Source organism: Ambystoma mexicanum, chromosome 1p (genome assembly GCF_040938575.1).
Source record: "Ambystoma mexicanum isolate Mex_15411 chromosome 1p, UKY_AmexF1_1, whole genome shotgun sequence".
In the NCBI taxonomy this organism is placed as follows: Eukaryota; Metazoa; Chordata; class Amphibia; order Caudata; family Ambystomatidae; genus Ambystoma; species Ambystoma mexicanum.
In genome coordinates this window covers 833,996,225-834,016,869 of record NC_090921.1, presented here as the reverse complement: position 1 = coordinate 834,016,869, position 20,645 = coordinate 833,996,225, and the positions used below count along the sequence as shown (strand labels likewise).

Below are 20,645 nucleotides of genomic sequence, written 5' to 3'. Positions count from 1 at the left end.
ATAGAAATATTTTCCGAGTCCATAGTGATTTGAATGATGAGTTGAATTCCAGATCCAAGTGATCTCTGTTCCACAAGGATAACTGAATTTCCAGATGATCCTTGATCTGTTTAAATGCAGATTAGTGATCACGGTAAAATACTCTCTCACACCACTCTCATCTATGCACTAATGAGAGAGAAAAGAAAAAGAGCTTTTATTAATTTTCTTGTATTTTCCTTATTATTTTTATTGTGCTTTTTGATTAACTACAAACTACACAAGAGTAAAAAATGATATATGATTCAGCACCCACCATCTTGCCCAATAAATATTGGGAATTAAATATTGGAAGCCACTAAAAATTCAGAAAGGTTCTTGAACACTCATCACTAGTGACCTTGTAAACTAATACTCAAAAGGCAGAGTAATACTTCAGATGTTTCTCTGAAACTTTAAGGCTACAATATCTCTTGTGTACATCTACAATCAATAGTGTTGTTTAGAATTTGACCCTTTCGTGTTTTCAAATGATTGTCATTGTCTATGCATGAATCATCCTTTTGGGGTAAATGTAACTTAGATCTATATTTGTTTTTTGTAATAGATTTGAAAGTCTGAATAGATTATCAGCCCCTGAAGAAGAGAATCTATCTCGAAACGCGTTGGGCAACTTCATTTGGACCAATACATTTGGTGTATATTTTTAATAGTTTTGCACGTTTATTCTTTTGTAATAATTTTTGAAATAATGAATATTATCTTAAACAATTAACAATACAAGTGGGCTACGATTACCTTTTTCGAAAAATAACCTTAATATGTTAGAAACGGATTCCCAAGTTATTTAGCTTACGTAGCTATTGATAGTGTGCAGGGTACGGGAGTTCCCCAAGAGGGAACTTATTTTGTTCCAACTTGAGGAAACACGCATTGGCAAGAGCCATAAAAGCATCTATAAAGGAACTGTATAACTTGAGAGAAAAAACATTATCAAGAGCCATAGAAGCATTTGAAACTGCACCAAGTGAATGGTGTCAAATTAAAAAATGGCAAAGCATCATGAGGATGTGTAATGAGAATAAACCAAGAACCACTGCAGAGCTGAAACAGTGGCAACGTGCATACAAGGGAAAAGAGGCAAGTAAGGTGTGTCGGTGGAGTGACCTGTAATGGTCCGACAACTGCATCTAGACCAAGTACATCTACCTATGGAAAAGCCACTTAGAATTCCTGAGAAGATGCTTGTGATTGAAACTAAAGAAGATTTTGTATGAATTGAATTTAAGGAACTGTAAGCAATGACATTGGTGAAAGATAACCAAACCAGAAGAGCTGGGACATATTACAAGGAATATGGTTGTAAAAAAGTTGAATTACTTGAAAGCTTGGGGATGGTAACCCTTTTGCATTGTGAACTATTTTTAACCTTGGAGAAGAGAGTTCTTAACAAACCAAGAGTTGGAAGAAGCTCTGAACATTTGAACACTAATAATTTTGCAGCTGACGTCACTGCACATTGTATACAAATAGATGTTAGGGCAAGCATAAGTTCTGGACACAGACAGACTTTTACTTTGGACTTCCTGACATAGACTATCCTTAGTTTTATTTAGGTAGGGAAATCCCATCTTAGTATATGTCAAATTAGGTATTCTACCAACCCTTGTTTAGTCGAATAAGAGTTTGTAGCCCAAACTTCAGTTCAGGTGTTTTGTCTACTTCATGATGGCTTCACAGAGCGTGGTATGCTAAGGAGCAGGAGCAGTACGGGGTCCGATGAATCATCATGTTGCAAGCAGCTGCAAGGCTAGGATCAGCTTCCCAGCCGATCCCCGGTAGCGGCTTGTGTTCAGCAGAGCATCTCCAGCCAGTCCGGGCCCAGCCCCTCCAAGTGCAGAGTGAGCTTGGTTCCCCTAGCACTGTTGGATCCACCCCAGACACCAAAGGTGCGTAGAACATTGGAGTCAGCTCAGGGTCCAACAATCCCCACGCTATCATGTGTCGGGCTAGTGCACTGTACGGACCAGCTCCTCTGGCGACACGGAGCAGCAGTGTCTAACACACAGGGCCCAACAGCCCCCACAGAAATCACAGATGGGAGCCCCCTGTCTCTGAAAACACTCAGTAAGGCCAGCGGTAAGTATAGTCCATCAAGTCAGTTTTAGCACAAAGGATTTTGCAAAGATTGCAAGTCTGGTTCGGGAGCTACTCGTTCAGGCTGCCATTTTCTTCGCTGTGCAACAGCGTCCCATTTCCATTTGTTTTTGATCATTTCTTATAGATTAACTCTGCTTTGGACTTTGATCACCACACTGTTACCATACATGAATCGTTCTGACTATGATCTGTATCATTGAAACAGGTTGAATGATTGTCTCTCTGTATTACAGTCTCTTATTCTTTTGTATGACATGCATTCATGTTTGTATTGAGAATACAATTCCAATAAGCAGATTTCTTAAACATATAGGTTCCTCGCGAACACTAGAGCAAATGTAGCTTTATTATACTCTGTTGGCACAGACTACCTCAAAAGGGCACAGTCAGAGAACAGTACCAGACTACTCAGTCTCAGGGCATCTCCAGCACCTACCCGATCACCAGACTTAACAGGGCCTGGCCTGCTGCCTTTCCCCCACTGCCCGGTTATCAGCTAAATACCAACAGTGAGCCTCAGAGCAACCCGCACCACCCTCCTCCTTATCACCCCCGCAACTCTTAAAGTACCCCCACCAAGCTGGATCCGCAACAGGCAGTAAGGTCCTTAAGTCTCTCAGGATTCCCAGCATGGTGGTTACATGTATTGTAGTTTCTAGAAAGATACCACCTCAGCAAAGTAATACTCCGAACAGCTGCATCCCTTGGGGGCGGTGGGATATCGACCCACCCTCTGCATTTCTCCGACTTGACACACTACTACTCTTGGAGCATGTATCGCCTACATATGTTTCAGGCACAGCCGATTATGTGACCCAAGATTAATTCATCACTATTGAGCACTTTTCTAGCCGTTTTAAAAACCTGCAATAATAAGTAGTGTGTACCCTTGTGCAGCAGCTGTCTGCTCTGGGCTCCTGGATGAAATGATAGATACACGCAACGTGTTTATATCTTGCCAAAAACCGATACCATTCTGGAATAATATTGCAAATGAACGGTCTATATTTTTAATAGGTATAGGCTGCCTCCGAGATTTTGATGCCACTTCAACCAGGAGACTCATTGTCAAACTAACCAATTCTCCTATACAGCATTTCTGTCAGGGAAGACTGTTATATTCCAAAAAGGATTCAATCCTGGTCCTCCTTTCTCCCACCAGTGGTTTAGAGACTTTACTAAACAATTAATTTTGGAAATAAAGGTTATCTCAGAAGTCACCCGGCTTCCAAGGCATTTACAAGACACTTGAGGAGTATTTGCAGACTACTAGCATCATTGGCTCATAACCATCAGAATGCCATTTTTTATTTGGGCAACCACAAGCTGACTTTACACTTGATTTTAACTACTGCATGCAAACTATGTTCATAGTAGAATAGCCAACACTTATTTTTGTCCTTTTTTCTTTCCTCTGAAGTATTCCCAATTATCAATAGGTATCAAATAATTATTATAAATGTATTTAAGTTATTCTGTATATTCCTCTAAAATTAGCTAATAAGAGTTTAATTTGAAAAGAAACAGAATATACAGGGTAAAACATGACAATAGGACCGAATATAAGCTTACATAGAGCAAAGGGATTGATCATAAAAGAAAGCTTTGCTTTTACTTACTTGATCCAAAGAAGTGGATGTCTCATTTGCAATGATTCTTAGAGGCTGGTTGCCAGTTTTTAGGAGGTATACACCGACTGAGTCCACTATTTCTCCAAAATGTTCTTCCAGCAAGAGGGAGCATAGCTTAATCTCAGCTTGAGTCATTGCGCTACATGAGAAAATCTGCAAAACGAAAGACAATTTGTTTATGGATGTTTACTTCAGAAATTATATTTCGAGGGCAATAATAGAAAAACGAGATGGCTTGGATCATCTTTCATCTATTTACATATGCCTATGCAGTTCTCATTTTTAACCTTGCATTTGCATTCATTTTGCAAACACCCAATGCACAATCCGTTTTTATATTGCCTTAAAACTCAGGATGTGCCTATATCCATTCAATTTCTTTGCAGATATCATAGCTAGGGCACATAGAATTAAAGTGCCAGAAACAAAAAAAATCATTAAAGTCTGGAAAGACTAGATTAGAAATAAGTGTAATAAAGTCACATTGCCAGCATAGCAACCAGTGCCTGGCCTGTCTGAGATTAGGAACAACGGGATCAGCACTGAAGTATTCCCAAACCCTCTGAGAGAGCAATGTGATGGGTCAGAAATGTGAGGCAGACAACTCTTAGATGGTTTCTCAAAATATTGCCATTTTATTAAATCATAAGTTTCAATAAACGCCTCACTATCCCTACCCCGGCGAGGATTTCCCAGTCTATCATAAACTAACACTCTAACAAAGGATATCTGGCCCTCACACTTATACATAAAATACACAAGAAAATATATGACAATTCACTACAACATCAACAATTGCATTTATAATATATTAACTGTCTCTCTTTATAACCAGGGTGAACTCCCCTTCCCCCGGTTTCAAGCTAGATTCAGTTCCAGTGTTCAACAAAAAGAAACAAGGAAATCCGGATTGTGACAAAGTTCCAACACAATTCTTGGCTCCTTCAATGTGTCAAAAGAAAGTTCTGTTAAACCCATGTTCAACCAAAAGATTGATTCCTCTTCTTCCTTGAATAATAATTTCCACTTTATCAAATAGCATCAATAATAGTCTTGGTCAAGATGCTTTGCCACAATTTATGAATGTTAAAGAAAATAAATCCTTGTCAGATTCAAAAGAAATACACTTTTGGCAAGGGTTAAAGAAACACAACTTCTTGTTGGCTCTTCTCGGCTCTCTTTTTAAAGCACCTATAAGGAAAGGCTTGGTATTATCAATGAAGACTGACACAAATGAGACGCAGTTAAAGGGTGTTTATTGAATTTTAAAGGGTTGGTTAAACGCCCATCTAAACCTAAATCTAAGGATGGGAGCAAGCTACGACCATCACATAATAATAACGCAGTCCTAGTCAAGTTTGTCAAAATAAAAGGTCCTATGCTAATAAACCTATTGCCAATCCTTACTTCTAAATACAAAATTATGTGGGATAGTAGTGTATGTAAAAAAGGAAAAGTGTTCAAGAAACAACATGTCAGAAGAGTTGAGCAGTTGACCTCCCTTCCCGGTGCTTTCAGCACGTAACAAGGCAGCACGCTCAAGCCTCATGCACATTTGGGCTTCCTCGGCACGAGGACACAGTTCAATGGTTGAGCTGGTCTCACATCACTCTGGCAAAGTCTTTAAGAAACAAAAAAAGGATTCTCATAAAGAAACATCTCTTTTCAAAACACAGGCTTCCTCCACCTTGAAACAAAAGTTCACATTACTTGTCAAAACACACAGTATTACCTTCTTTCCCAGTGACTGCTGGTACTTCGAGTTTTTTTTGTTACTCATACAGTTCAATATCTCAGTATCAGGACCTTCTGTGCCAAGGTCTCTTTGCCAATCAAAGTCTCTTACTGCAGAGGGTCTGATGCAGCAAACAAAACACAAAAGTTCCTTTCCTTTGTCAAGATTCTCACATTCATAAGTTCATGATTGCTCACCCTCCTTCAGGCTCAGACTACGGGTCCCCCTCGTCCGGGTTCAGACCCCTTTTCTAAAATGTTCACAATTTGGTTTCCCTCATCTGGACTCGGACCATGGATGCCCCTCTTCTGGGCTCAGATCCCTTTTGACACCAGAATCAAAGACTTTCAACTGTGTGTGGGATTATGCTTGACCCGTTGCAGGACTTCTTCGATTTACAATTCTTTACAATTCGTTAACTTTCACTTCTGCCACTTTTCAGCTGCATACCTTACAGAGACCTTCGATTGGGCACACACACACTGCCGGATCACGCTGTCTCACAGCTTTGCTGTGAACGCACATTTGAGGTTTTGTTCCCAAATTCGCCAGTTACAGGCACTTTTGGGATTTACACAACGTTCTTGACACAGCAGGTTATCCCGGCTTAGCTTCCCTCGAGTCACTGGGCCTCCATTGTTTACTCTCAGTGACAAGGTGTTAGTGGGCCCTCAATGGGGATTCACTGGAGGTCATGGTCCCTCAACTACCTGGGTTTATGGAACTCACCCAGGGAGGGAACACTGATTTAAACACTACCAGAAAAGTGTAGCTGGAGTTTTGGTTCACTGGGGCACAGCTCCCCTACCACACTGTAGTCCCCTTTATACTCACAGGCTTCAGTGTCTTGGCAGTCCGTCCCCCTTCTGCCTTCCCAAGGTTCTCCCAGCTGCTGACTTCACCTTCTGGTCTTCCGTTTCCTTCAGCATTCCCTGCTCACTCAAAATGCTGGTTCTGGCTGCTGCTTTTATACACCCAGCTAGAGTTAATTGGAGTCAAGTGGGAGTAGTTGTCCCTCCCTACCTGCCCTCATTATCGGGACAAAATGGAGACTGCCCATAGGAGTCCATTACACATTGATTCCTATGGGTAATCATCATGACTCCCATCTGCCTCCTCTTCGTCCCAGTAGTTGACTTCTAGAATGGAAGTAGGGATTGTGGGTTTTTCCGAAGAACATGGAAAACCCAAGTAGGTTTTTGTCAGGATGAAGGGGATACATGTATTGTGGTGAATTAATGGATTTTCTATTGGGTTCTTGTGATTTTATGGATGGTTTTAATTTCCCTGGTCATTTTCTCCTTTTTCTTACAAAAAGGTACTACGGTATGATGGGACTCTGCTGACAATATACCATGACAACTGAGGAGATGTCGGGTTGAGGTGTATTGGAACGGGAAGAATACCATGTCTCGCCTGAGGGTGTGTCTCGCATAGTCCCCAAGGACCCCCAGCCCAGGTGATCCTCCCTCGCTTTTTTGCCCCCAGGGTTGGGATCCAAGAGCGATGGCCACCTGAACAAAGGATCGCAGGGAATAGCCTGGGAGAAACGCCTCAGGTTTCTCACTCACCATAAATTAAATCACAGGTTACTTCTTTGTCAGGAAGACTTCACAGCTCCTCTGCTTCCACCCGGTTCTCTCATACCAGGTCCACATCTACAAGGATTCACCATGCGGGGTCTACTCGCCTGCCTGATAGAATTCCACACTCAACAGTGCTTCTGAAGTTTTAAATCTACTGACAACCAGAGGTTTTACCACAGCTTCAGGAGTTTGCAACTTTGTGACATCCAACAATTTTTCAGAAAAGGCAATATTCACATTAGTGCTACCCAACACCTTCATGTAGGCAAGGCACTTTTCTTCTGAACATTCACCTTCCAGAAGGGTAGCCCCTTTGTTACTCTTGTCTTTTTGCAACACCAACAAACAAACTGCCTTTAAGGATGTCAATTCATCTTTCCTCCTTTTGGCTTTGGCAAAGTGAGTTTTTATACCAGCTTTTAGGGACCAATCAACAAGTTTCACCTTTTTACAACTTTGCATTTGCCCCTTTTCTTCCTGCCAACCAGAGCAGCTTCATTGTATGCCTTGTTGTTAGTCTCTTTTGGCTTTAGACAATGCTTATACAACTCTTCAGGCTTTGGCAATGCTTGCACCCCTCTTGACTTGTTCCCTGGGACTCACAATTATTAAAGTTCAGTCACTTAAATTCAGTGCTACATTATTTTCAACTGCTTCATAAATGACTCTCCGGTTAACCTTCAGCCCAAAATCACTTTTACGCACACACGACCAGTCTCATCCGTTTTCTTCAGCCTTCACCTCAGAATCACTTTAAAGCAAACGCGATTAGTCTCATCGGTTTTCTTCAGTTTAGTATTCAATTAGTGTGATTCAAAGAGTTTTACTCATACATGAGTTTACTCATACACAAGTGCTACTTTTGTGTCATTCCCTTTTCCGACAATTACCAGTTGGGTTAATAATGCTACTCGCACACGAGGGATTCTCCTTGGCTACAAGTAATAAGAGTTCAGTATGCCCGACTTTCGGTACACTCTAGACCTAGAATTCTGGTGTTGAGCGTGCCGCGTGGCTAGTACAGTGAGGTCCTACTCATAATCCCATGAAATACAAGAAGTAACAGATTGTGCTAGTTAGTCGCGCTCGCCCCAACAAATAGTTGCAAGTGAAATTGTCAGTATTCTTTTTCAGAATTCTTGCTTTAATGTAGTCCTATCTTAATAACATACAGCCAACACGTGTTTCGACGTTGTCTTTTTCAAGGCTGTACCGATACAACAGTCAAATGAAGTATTGCACACATGCTAAACACATATTGCAACAACAACAAAAAAGCCTTCTTACCTTTTTCTTGCAGCTTCGGTCCGTCCTTCCAGGTCCACTTGGCTCCTCTGTGCTGCTCACAAACAGGAACCAATAAGCTTCAAGAGCTTCCTGTAAGTGAGTTGCAAGGAAGCTAAGGGAAAAAGGGTTGGAGCTGAACGTGGCATATGACATGTGCCACATGTCAGGGTTAGCTCCAACCCCTACTGAGTGCCTCTCCGGGCCAGCCGGCACCCTGATGGGTGAGGACTGGACTGGGGACCCACCAGACCTGGTGTGGCGGGGCCCCCCCCCCCGCACCGATGGAGGGCCTGCTACACCAGGAGCACACGTTTTTCTTTTTGCTAAAAAAAATATTTGTTTTATTTTGAACATTGGGGTTGCAAGGAAGTCCCCAGGGGTTGCAACTGTGGACCAGAGGGGTCACAGTTGCAACCCCTGGCAAAGCTCACAGGACATCCCTGCCACCTTCTCCTTGGCTTCTCACAATTCGGATAGGGTCTTCCTGCTGACCATGTCTGGCTTTCTCTGCTTCTTGGGCCTCCCCGTCAGTCCAAACATAAGTTTGACAGCTCTCTGCTGCCCCTTGGTAACTGCCACAGTCCTCTCGGGATCCCCAGCGCCATTCAGGCAACTTGCGTACCTTTGTCTGTGGGCCACGTGGGTTCTGTCGTCTCCTGGGCATTGTTCAACAGCAATAGGTTCCCTGTGGCTCCTGCTGACTTCTGCAGCACTGTGGCACCTCTGCAGTCTGTGCCTTCTCCACGGTTGTTTGGCTTTTTTCGCACCTTCCAAGCTTCAGGAACACCTGGAGCTTCCGTCTGCCAGCTTACTATGCTGTCCCACTTCCTTGGACCGGCTTCAGACCTTGCGGCTCTTTCTCCTGCATCCCGGTATGCCGCTTTTCCTGCTGTACTGGCTTCACATTCGCGGTTCCTCCAGGTAAGGCTCGACTAGTTGAGTTCTTCATCAGTGTTTAACTTTCCTTCGACAACTAGAACGTGTATGCACGTTCTCTTGAGGACTGCTCATTGCTCCATATGTACCCCTCATCCAAGCTCCTCCTAGGGAAGTCTTCCTACAGTGATTTATTTTGCAACTCAGCAAGGTTGGAGTAATTCCTAGCTAATCCTAATCCTCCCATGGGAGCATTCTCGACCATTAAACAAAAGAAAAACAGTCCTTGTCAGTCTTAGTCAACATAAACTGGCCTACACTAAGGACACCTAACCTAGCCCCCCTTCTCAAGCAACAAATGTGTACAGGAAAGTAAAGAAAAAAACGTGTTTGCAAAAGAAATGTCAGAGTGGCTTAAATAATAGTTCCCTTTCCCACGTTTACTAGCATCAGGGTTTTCAAGAGAGTGTAGCTGGACAAGTGGCTGGCACAGTTTATCAAGTTCAACACACTCCAGCTTCTCGCCTTCTGGCCTCTGTGCACTAGCCAGCATCCCCAGCTCGCTCAAAAGTGTGCCTTTGTGCTCCACCTTTTATACTTGCTGGGAGAATTAACAAGAGTCAGGTGTGAGTGGTTGCCCTGCCTGACCTTGTTAACAGGACAAAATGGAGGCTGTCCATAGGAATCCATGGTACGTTGTTTCCTATGGGTAATCTTCATGGCTCTGACTTGCCTCTTCTTCGTCTCAGTGGTTTTGGGACAGAGCAGTGGGGTGGAATTATGGGAGTTCCCTGGTGATTATGTGCAAATCAGGTAAACTGTGGTCTGAAAAATGGGGATAATCTTGTTTCTGTAGGACACAAGTGTAATTTCTTTTCCCAGTTCCCCTACGCCTCCCTTTTGTCTTGGTTTATGACGTGAAGGAAATGTCAGGTAGGGAGGTGTTGAGAAAGGTCTCACCTTAGAACTCCTCCTCCTACTTTTCCTCATCTCAGTACTTAAGAGGAAGGATGTTGGATTTCCTATCTTACACACACATACATGGAAGTGTAGGGTAATGAAGTGACATGTAATAGTCGGTTTTACTTTTGTTTAATACAATCCTTGAAACCTATTCTGGTGTTGTTAGTTGTGTGTCCCCTAGGCCATTTGACATAATGTTTCCTGGTTCCATGGCTATCAACTTAGCAAGAAAAACATTATTTTTGGAAAAATGTTCATTAATGGCTGGAATATTCTTATACCTACGTGTAAGAGCTTTAGAGCCATAGATGCCAATTACAGTCCACACAAAATATTGGGTAATAATTAAATCTTTCAACTAAGATTAGAGCAAAAGAACTAAGACCCAGGATAGCTTGAATGCTTTTGAATATGCCAGATATGTGGCAAGTCAACACTATGAAGGTGATAGGACGGCCCGTCTCCTTGCCTGGTTAGTGAAGAGGGAGAGGATAATGAGTCGCGTGATGGGACAAGAGCTGCTGATGGCACCATGGCCATTGATCCAGATGGCATTTGCAAAAAGTACAGGAATTTTTATGAGAGGCTGTACTCCAGCAGAGGTGGATTTGACTATGATCGTGTTGTTGAATGGTTGGATGAGGCGGGATTAAAAACAGACAAAAGCTTTAACAGGGGGATGAGCTTGGAGCCCCAATAGTGTTACAGGATGTTGTGGGTGTAACTGATAGTCTGAACCTGGACAAAATGCTGGGAATCGGTGACCTCACAGGGGATGTTGACGGAGTTGATAAGGTTCTCCTTGCCCCCAAACTTCTGGAGGTTCATTTGCAAGCGGTGGCCTTCGGAAGATTTGCTGTTCTATGCTTGAGGCCTTGGTGGTTGTGCTTCCTAAAGCAGACAGGAACGGCTCCTATTATGACTCCTATAGACCGTTGTCCATGATTAATGTGGATATTAAAATTCTTTGTACCATACTATCTTACTGTCGTAGGCAGGTGTTTCAGGAGCGGGTAGACCCAGGCCAGAAGGTTTTTTTTCCCGGGCAGGAGCACTGCTCAAAATCTTCAGTGGCTCTTCCTTATCCTGGATAGGTACAGGGTCCATCCAGAGGAGGTGGTGATTGTCAAATGCCTTACATGAATCCAAGCGGACTATCTGTTGGGAGTTTCAATGGCTGGTATTGTAAAAGATAGGATTGGGGAACAAAGGGAGTCTCTATTGCAATGCTTCAGGAGACCCACCTCACAGAAGAAGCTACGATCAAACTGGTGGAACGCTGGGGAGGCCAAGGAAGAGGAGCACCTTACTCCAAATATGCACGGGGAGTATTCAGATGGGTGAACCCAAACATACCATTCCAATTGTTGGGGTCGGAAGCCGACAAGGAGGGCAGGTACCTCATTATGCGGGGCACAATCAAACATATCGAAATATGCTTGGTAAACTCTTATTTCCCCCAACACGGTATATACCCTCGCACCTTAGGTTGCTATGTACCAAAATAGCACATCACAGGGAAGGAACCTTCATATGGGGGTGGAGACTTCAATTGTGTCAGAGATGGAGCCGTCGACAGCTCCGACCCACCGCAACAACCAAGTAACACCGCCTCGCAAGCCCTAAACACCACGACTGAACACCTGAACTTGATTGATGTCTGGAGAGAACTACACCCCGCTGAGAGAAGCTACTCTTATTACTCATCCCCACACAAACTACATACGAGAATAGACTGTGTGAACAACTACCACTTGTTGAATCAGCTCTCTATCTAGGCAGATCGATCTCGGATCACTCCCCCCTCCTACTCATGCAATGGAATCTCAGGGGGCCCAGACCACTGATCCCGATGTGGCGAATGCCCACCACAGCACTCACTGATCAGGCGTTCAGAGAAGACCTCGGTGACAAACTGGAGGAATACATAAGCATTAACAAAGGCACAGTGAGCAGCTGGGGCACGCTGTGGGAGGCCATGAAAGTGGTGACACGAGGTGAACGATAGCAGGAGCAGGAGGTGTCTGAAAACAACTGAGAAAATAACTGGAGGAAAAGGAAGAGAAAATAAGGCACCTGGAAACCAACACCAATAACATCACAGAGGAGGAGACAAAACTGAAGGAAATCAGAAACAGCTGTAAATTAGCCTGGGAAAGATTATCATAATTCGACTTCACAACACGCACCGCCAGGGCACACAAAGAAGCCGACAAACCAGGTAGACTACTAGCCTGACTCTGCAAGCGAGAATTTCCGAGACACCTACCAACTGAGACCACAGATGAAAATGGAGCAACACATAGGACACAACACGAGAGCAACAACACTTTCGCAGACTTTTACTCCAAACTATATGCCCACGATACACAGGTGCCCAGAGAGGACATTAAGGCCACTCTAGAAAAAATAGGACTCCCAAAACTAAGCTCCGAACAGAGAGAGGCACTCGATGAAGTAATCACCATGGAAGACGTGACAGAAGCAATTAGGGGACTCGCCACGTGCAAGTCCCCTGGTAGCGACGGCCTCCCACCAGAGTTCTATAAGGCTTACGAAACAACCCTGACCCCGATACTACATGAGGTATTCATAGAAGCATACGAGACAGGAATTCTGCCTCCTAGCATGAAGGAAACGATCATAATCCCCATGCTCAAACCAAACAAACCAGCAAATGAATGTGATTCTTATCGCCCACTGGCAATGTTAAATTACGACAGCAGGATCTTAACCACCATACTGGCCAAAAGGCTTGCAAAAGTGGTCGGAACCCTTGTCCATGGAGACCAGAATGGCTTTGTGCCAGGCCGCAACACCACAGCCAACTTACGGAGGCTTCAGCATGTCATGGCACAAACCCTGGATAGGGACGACGACTTGGCAGTACTTTTGCTTGATGCCATCAAAGCCTTCGATTCAATATTCTGGGAGTGGCTAATTGAAGTCCGGAGGGACTTCGGCTTTGGTGAGAGCTTTGTGAGATGGGTCAAGGTACTATACAACGCACCGGTGGCCAGGCTGAAGACTGGGGGCACGGTGTCAAAGCCCTGGGAGATACAGAGAGGCACCAGGCAAGGATGCCCACTCTCACCAATGTTGTACATCCTAGGCTTGGAACCGATAGCTATCTACTTCCGAAAGCAGTTCTTCGACGCTGGGATAAAGGTGGGCAATGAACACTGCATAATCTCACTGTATGCCGACGACGTCCTCCTATATCTAAAAGACCCACAAACAAACGCCAAGGTTGCACTGAACTTACTAGGCAACTATGCACACTACTCAGGGATACGATTCAGCAGGCAGAAATCCTGCGCATTCCCACTGGCCAGACTTGGAGAGTCAAGAGAAGCAGACCTACCTGAGGTGGGAATCAAGTGGCAACCCGAAATGTTCCGATATCTGGGGGTCAACATGAAGCACACACCAGAGCTCACCCACAAATGCAATACGGAGGTTGTAATGAGGGCTACGCAAATCTATGAAATTCTGGTCCAAGCTCCCACTCTCGATGATGGGCAGAGCAGCCATCACCAAAATGATCATTCTCCTGAGATTCCTGTACTATTTCATAAACATATGCTATTACATCCGACCGCCCTTCTTCAGGAGGCTAGAGGCACTACTCAAGGAATTCTTATGGGGACCGACCAGGCACAAAATACCCCTATTAATTCTCACGCTACCACACAAAGAAGGAGGGATAAAACTCCCCGACCTCCAGAGGTACTACTTGGCGGCACATATAGCCATGTGACGAGATGGCTACCAGACGAACCAACAGCCGAAACAGAATTACTGAGACAGTTGCCGTCCCCATTATTCCCCAAGGAAGTACTAGATCGAACCCCAGGGCATCCCCATGATTGCAAAACTAGGCAGGCAAATATGGACCAAGACCTGCTCAATGCTTCAGCTACATCATCCATACTCACCCAACAGCCCCATACTGGCAGACGCATGCAGAATCATCAACGACCTACCTGCAATGAGGAGCTGGGAAAGGGCCGGGATCTACACCTGGGGAGATATGTTCAGTGAGGGCACCTTCAGAGACTTTGAATCGCTACAGGAACTTGAGGGGCTGCCGAGTGGCCAGTTCTTGTGGTACCAACGAATCAAACACACTGCAAATACAAAATGGAACATATGGCCCAAGGAACAAACGCCAGACCCCCTGCTACAGGAAATCCCCGACCTCACAGACGGCTGGAAACCGGTAGCTCGACTGTACAGCCGGCTGATCGACAGGCCCAACCCACGCAGCACAACACTGAAGGAAAAGTGGGAGAAAGATCTTGAAACCACAATGACGGAAGGAGAGTGGGAATGGGCACTATTATACCCCAAAGAAGTGTCCAGAAACGCCAGGTTCATGCAAATACAACTAAACGTCCTATTCAGGACCTACATGACCCCACAGAGAGTAAACAGCTACTACAAGAAAGCCACTTCAAAATGCCCCTGATGTGGAAATGACAGCACCGACATGATTCACATGTTCTGGACATGCCGCAAGACGAAGGGATTTTGGGCCAAAATAAAACATACCTGTAGGGAAGCGGGGATAACCAGATATGAATGGACTCCGAAGGAGTGCCTATTAGGCACACACCCCAGAGTAAGCAAGCACAAGCACATTGTAAAACTAATGGACATGGCGTGCATCCTTCAAAGAGAACCATTCATAGTTTCATAGTTTATTTGGTATACATATAACAAAACAAATGTTTTATATACCGTGGTTACACATTATTACAATATTAAAATACAAGATTAAATACCAGTTTACTAATTAATGACATTTTAAACACATTCAATTTCATACAACAATTTTAAGATACCCTACATAGTTATACTATACAATTTAAAATGAGTACAATTTTCTTATAAAATGTCACCATAAAATAAATAAGATTTATGTCATTTCCGCTCATAAATAATGACTACAGTATCACAATTTCATCAGGATTGGTGGTGGTGTTATATGATTTCATGTGTTTGTATCGCAATGCATGCAAACTATCACATACAATTAACAAATGGTGCAGTGTCTCTATGACATTATGGCCACACAGTCAACAGAAACACCTGTCACGAGGAATACCCATTTTTGTTCCATGTGTTTCCAAGGCTTCAGAAATATTAAATTTTAGTAACAAATATTGCTGCACCGTTTGTGGGCTCAGGTATGCATTAATATAACTTGGAAGTTTACATTGTGATAAGCGCTCATTGTAATAGATACCACTAAATGTTTTTGTGGATAGGTTTATCATCTGCTGTTCATAGCAAACTTCCTTCAATACGTGCTTTAGCTTTAGCTTCATAAGGGGCATACTCATCAGACCATATGGGAAATTGTGACAGTCCCATTTGCGATGAAGTTTTTGCAGTTTGCCTATTATTCCAAACTTACGAGTTACACACAAGGCACAAGTAGGCAACCATATATGCTCCAGTGATTGTGTCTATCTGAAGACGTTTCAGCTTCTCAAAGTTAAGAACACAATGGTTAACAAATACATAAGAGATCCCCACCAGATCAAATTCGAGGTATATGTGTTCCACACTTACACATTGAGGTAATCGAAGCAACTTCCTAAGCAGACGAACTTCGAATTTTTCAACAAGTTTGATTAGGTTATGCCCCCATACAACAATAGCACACAATAGTACTGCTCTTATCTTTGCAATGTAGATTGTCAATACCTCAGATACTGAATAACCACTATTACTTCTGATGAAAATGCAGAACGCATTGGTAGATACCATGCATCGAGCTTGAAGCATAGACCAGTGTGCCTTCCAAGTTAAGCGGTCATCTACAGTGATACCAAGATATTTATAGGTATTTACTTGTTCTAAAGTTTCACCATTCAGTGACCACACATATTTTTTTGGACACCTTTTTTTTTTTAGGAAGACCATCACTTTACTCTTATCTAGATTGATCTGTAGTCCATTGTCAATACAATAACTGCTTAAAGCATCCAGCATCAGCTGAAGACCAGCCGGTGTATAGTCAAGCAGAATTAGATCGTCGGCATATGCCAACCATCCAAGAATCACCTCAGTGATCTTCACTGGGTTAGCTGCTGCTATACAGAAGGCTTTTCCCATGTCTGCAAGATACAGATTAAACAGTATCGCCGCGACCATACACCCTTGTTTGACACCACTGGATGTCATCATAGAAGCCGACAATTTACCGGCTGCATTCAAACGAATGTGCACTGAAGTGTCAGTATGCAACAACATTAGCATCCTCAAGAGGCCAAGTGGAATGCCCCAATCAGACAGCTTTTTCCACAGTCGATTTCTCAGCACCGTATCAAACGCCGCGGAAAAATCAATAAAAACACAATACACGTCAAGATTGCGTCGACTCCACGAATGTTCAACTGCAGTGGTTAACAACAACTGCCCATGCAAGGTTCCCGACTTAGCTCGGAAACCAATTTGATTGGGTGGAAGGATATTTCTTTCCGCGATCCACACATTCAATTCTTGCAGAAGAAACTTTGCAAATATTTTTGAAGACGTATAAAGCAAAATTACTTGGGTAATCCCATGCCCCTTTCTTGTGGATAGTCAATATGTGACTTGACTGCCATGACTGAGGCACTACACCTGACAAGCCTATTTGAGTAAATAGGCGGTGTAATGCCATGGCCCAGAGTTCAGGTTGTTGTTTTAACAGTATGTTGCATACCCCATCGGGTCCTGAAGCTCTGGGGTTTTTGAGCTTAGCTATGATCAACATTATATCCAATATACTTGCACTACATACCCAAGTTTCGCCAGGAATGGTCAAATCCGTATCATGAGGGATCACCCTACCTAGGGTTTTGGATATACGACAGTGCCATTGTTCTTCTGATATACAATTTATAGATAATGTGCGTTGTTTAGCATGGTGGAGAAGTTGCCATATGCCAACAGAAGCGTTCGACCTTGCCTTGTCAGCGATCTGTTGCCATAGTCGAGCTCCACATAACAATTTATGGTTAGATAGCCATTTCTTGTATTTCTTTTTCGCAGTTCTAATTTGGAGCGAGATACCCTCTGGATTGGGCTGAGCGACATTATCCAATAAAGCTGTTTGGATTTCTTTTCGCATCACTATCTTAGCCTTACTTATTGCAACATCAAAACCCTCCCGACACCTGACTGGCATGTTAGATTTCTCACTCATGCCAATGTATCTGCGTCTAGCAGACACTTTATTGTTAATTGTTGACATGATATTAGAAAAATCAGACAGCATGTCGGCGGTAGTGTTGTCCCCTTCATACTTCGCTTGGATGAATCGAGGCAGAAGCATGGACACTACGTTATTTGCATTATCAATGTTCCGTGGATGCCAATTAATGCGATTACCACCTTCATTAATTGTCAACTGACCATTTTCATCATATTCACTTGCTATTTCTATCGAATCAGGTAACTTTAGTAGCCAGCACATAGGGACATGGTCACTTTCATGTCTAACTACAATGCTCATGTCTTTTATATAGGTGATCCCGCTGATATTAGTAAGGGCATAATCGATAGTAGAGGCTGAACGGCCCTCAACTCTGGTAAAAGCCATATGACGATCACCAGGCGTAATACCATTCAGTTTCACCATCCCATGTGCAGCAAGCATAGAATGCCATTTAGAACCCTGCCGGTTTGTCTTCGGCACGGGCCCCCCTGATGCTTTAAAATTCCAATTATCATCATTCATTAAAGGGAGATTACCAATAAGTCCATTAAAGTCACCAACAATCCAGACAGGGAACACCCGATTGTATTGTAATAATATGTTGTTAACATTCCCTATAGTCACAAGAGACATAGCCATATTTGGTGGATCGTATACATTGATTAGAATTATAACCAATGTAGGTCTAGCAATGCGGGTGACCAAAATGAATTCAGAAGACTGTTTTAGTTTTTCAACCCGCCATGGCGGTGTAACCGACACCAGGAGACCACCTTTCGGGCGGCCCAAACGACCCTTAGTGGCCCTCTTCTACCGTCCAATTGCACTTCGGCGAGCAGCCAGGTCTCCTGTAATGCGACACACCAAATATATCCATCTTGCTCAGCAACCCATCATTTTCAAATAGGTGGGTATGCCCTCTAGTATTCCAAGAGAAGAGCATATCCACCTTATTATATCACTCAAGCACAGCACCAAAATGAGGCTTAAACGCCACGGGTAACCATCTAGACATTGATTATTTTCTAATGTTATTGGTGGATCAGTGGTTCCTGGTGGTATATCCCTTGGCGCATTTAAGACTCTGACAGGTCTATCAACGATTGACCTATTTGTTACACTGATAGGATCAATAATCGCTTCTTTTTTAGAGTTAGTGGAGCTTTGTTGGATGCTAGTGCAAGCTTTAGAGGGGCCAGGGCTAGGATTGCGATTTATCGGAATTTCTACTCGATAGATATTATATCCTAGACGGAGAAAATCAGCCTCAAAACTCAAAACATAGTTTAAAGAAGCTTCCGTTTCAAACCAAATATTGGAGATAAACTGATTCATAGCCTCCACTTGATCGACTATGCGGATGTGATAACCCTTAATGGAACTATAGATTTGAATATACACAATACCGCAGTGCGATTCAAAGGAATTGGAATGGGATCTTGGTACAATTGGACCAGTTGAAGGGCAAATACCATCTTGCTTTGCTCATTAGGACTAATTCCATTTTCAGGTCTATCAGATTCAGCTAAGTTGCTCTTAGGCTGTGCCCAAACTACCGGAAGAGTCGGTTGATTGTTGGCATCCTTCCTATCGCATGCAACTTGCTTGGCTGCTTTTTTAAAGACTTTTTTCTTTTGTAATTTTGTTTTACTAATTGTGTTAACAGCAGCTGGATTGGGGGGTGTCACAATATCCACTATTACAGGAGTTTCAATAATGGCCAGTGACTCCTGGAGCGATGGATTTGGAGGTTCGATAGCTTGTGTTAGATCAACAGGCAATTGTTTCTTTCTACTACTACTTAGTTCATCTGCAATATTCCTTGGTTTACCATTATTCATGCACTTATTACGTTTGCTATTACGATACATGAAGGCATGGTGTACAGGGGGAGGTAGATACGGTCTACCTTTTTTCTTAGATTTTTTTAGCACATGGTGGGTTGAAAGGTCTTGCTTATTCTGATTACCGCTAAAGCGCCTATCACAGAGAACCATTGCAATGGCGTGGAAGTCACCTGGGGGCCCGACATATGAAATCTGGATCAGAGAGATGGAGAGGTGGTCAGAAGCGGAAACCAGAGCCTGGCAGGAAGGATCCACGGGAGGAGAGAGTGACACAAATGAGACGCTTGAATCCTGGAAGGCACTAATAAGAGACATGCACTTCTCTGCGGACCACAAACCCCCCTGATTCCAAGCACCCCACCCAACAGGACTGCAAAGCTACATAACCAAGCCAAAGAAGCACCCCCCATAGGATCCCTCCACACTGGAACTTGCAAACCCCTACATCCCTCCGCCTACAAAGAGAAAAAGGCACAACTTACAACAATCCGAAGACAGACTCCGTTAATCGTTGTTTTATTGTTAGTATGTTAACTGTTAAAAGACATTATGCAATGTATGAGAACAAGACATTTTTAAACTTAAAACCGTATGCCTGCATGCAAATGTTAATAAAATACTTCACAAAAATATATATATATATATATATATCATATCATACAGTGGTCGAAGTCTGCTAAAAGAAGTAGTGGAACTATGTTCCCTACTGGCTTGCACCTGCTTGCCACAAACCCCATCACCACACACGCTCCCCCGCATAATACAAAGCCCCAACCACATGCACCTGCTGTTTAAGGGAACGTTCGGTGCAGTGCACTGAAAGTGCTAGTTCAACTTCTCCCTACACTTTTATTTTAAAACAAAACCATTCCAGAACGGTTTATTTTTAAAATAAAAGTATGGGAACAGTAAAACTTAATTTAAAAAAGTAAAGGCGCACTGCTCCCAACCGCTCCCGCCCACTTCGACCACTGATATCATAACATGGCTGATTCAGAGGGGCACACACCAGGGCTGTCTTCTGTCACCAATGACCTTTGCCCAGGTGATTTTGCCACTGGCAAGAGCAGTAGGTAAGAGGCATGAGGTTATTGGGTTAGCCAATGGGGGAAAGGCCACATTGCATTTCCCTGTATGCTGACAATGTATTGCTATATGTTCGGGATCTGGTGTCAGTAATTTGGTGGTTTTGGGAAAGGTGTGTGGGTTTGGTGACCTTTTCCGGATTGGTGGTTAATCGCAATAAGTCGGTCATGTATGCTTTACCCGAGAGTGTGGGTGACAGACTGCAGCATCTAGGTATGGAGATACCTGGGGGGTCAGGGTTGGAGCTGACTGGGAATGGGTGTACAAACGCAACGTGGAGGA

At 43.4% G+C, this 20,645-nt stretch overlaps 1 protein-coding gene across 5 annotated transcripts in view; it reads right to left on the bottom strand.

The window, feature by feature from the left end:
* POLR3C (RNA polymerase III subunit C) overlaps positions 1-20,645 on the bottom strand; it is a 685,095-nt gene that overhangs the window by 628,573 nt on the left and 35,877 nt on the right. For 4 of the 5 annotated variants that reach the window (XM_069652779.1, XM_069652773.1, XM_069652781.1 and 1 more), the window contains exon 2: positions 3,759-3,923. In XM_069652779.1, coding sequence (XP_069508880.1) covers positions 3,759-3,905 — 147 coding nt within the window. In that variant the 5' untranslated portion in view covers positions 3,906-3,923. Of the gene's footprint in view, positions 1-3,758; positions 3,924-20,645 lie in introns of those variants that run through there. The other variant, XM_069652786.1, reaches the window with a different exon arrangement.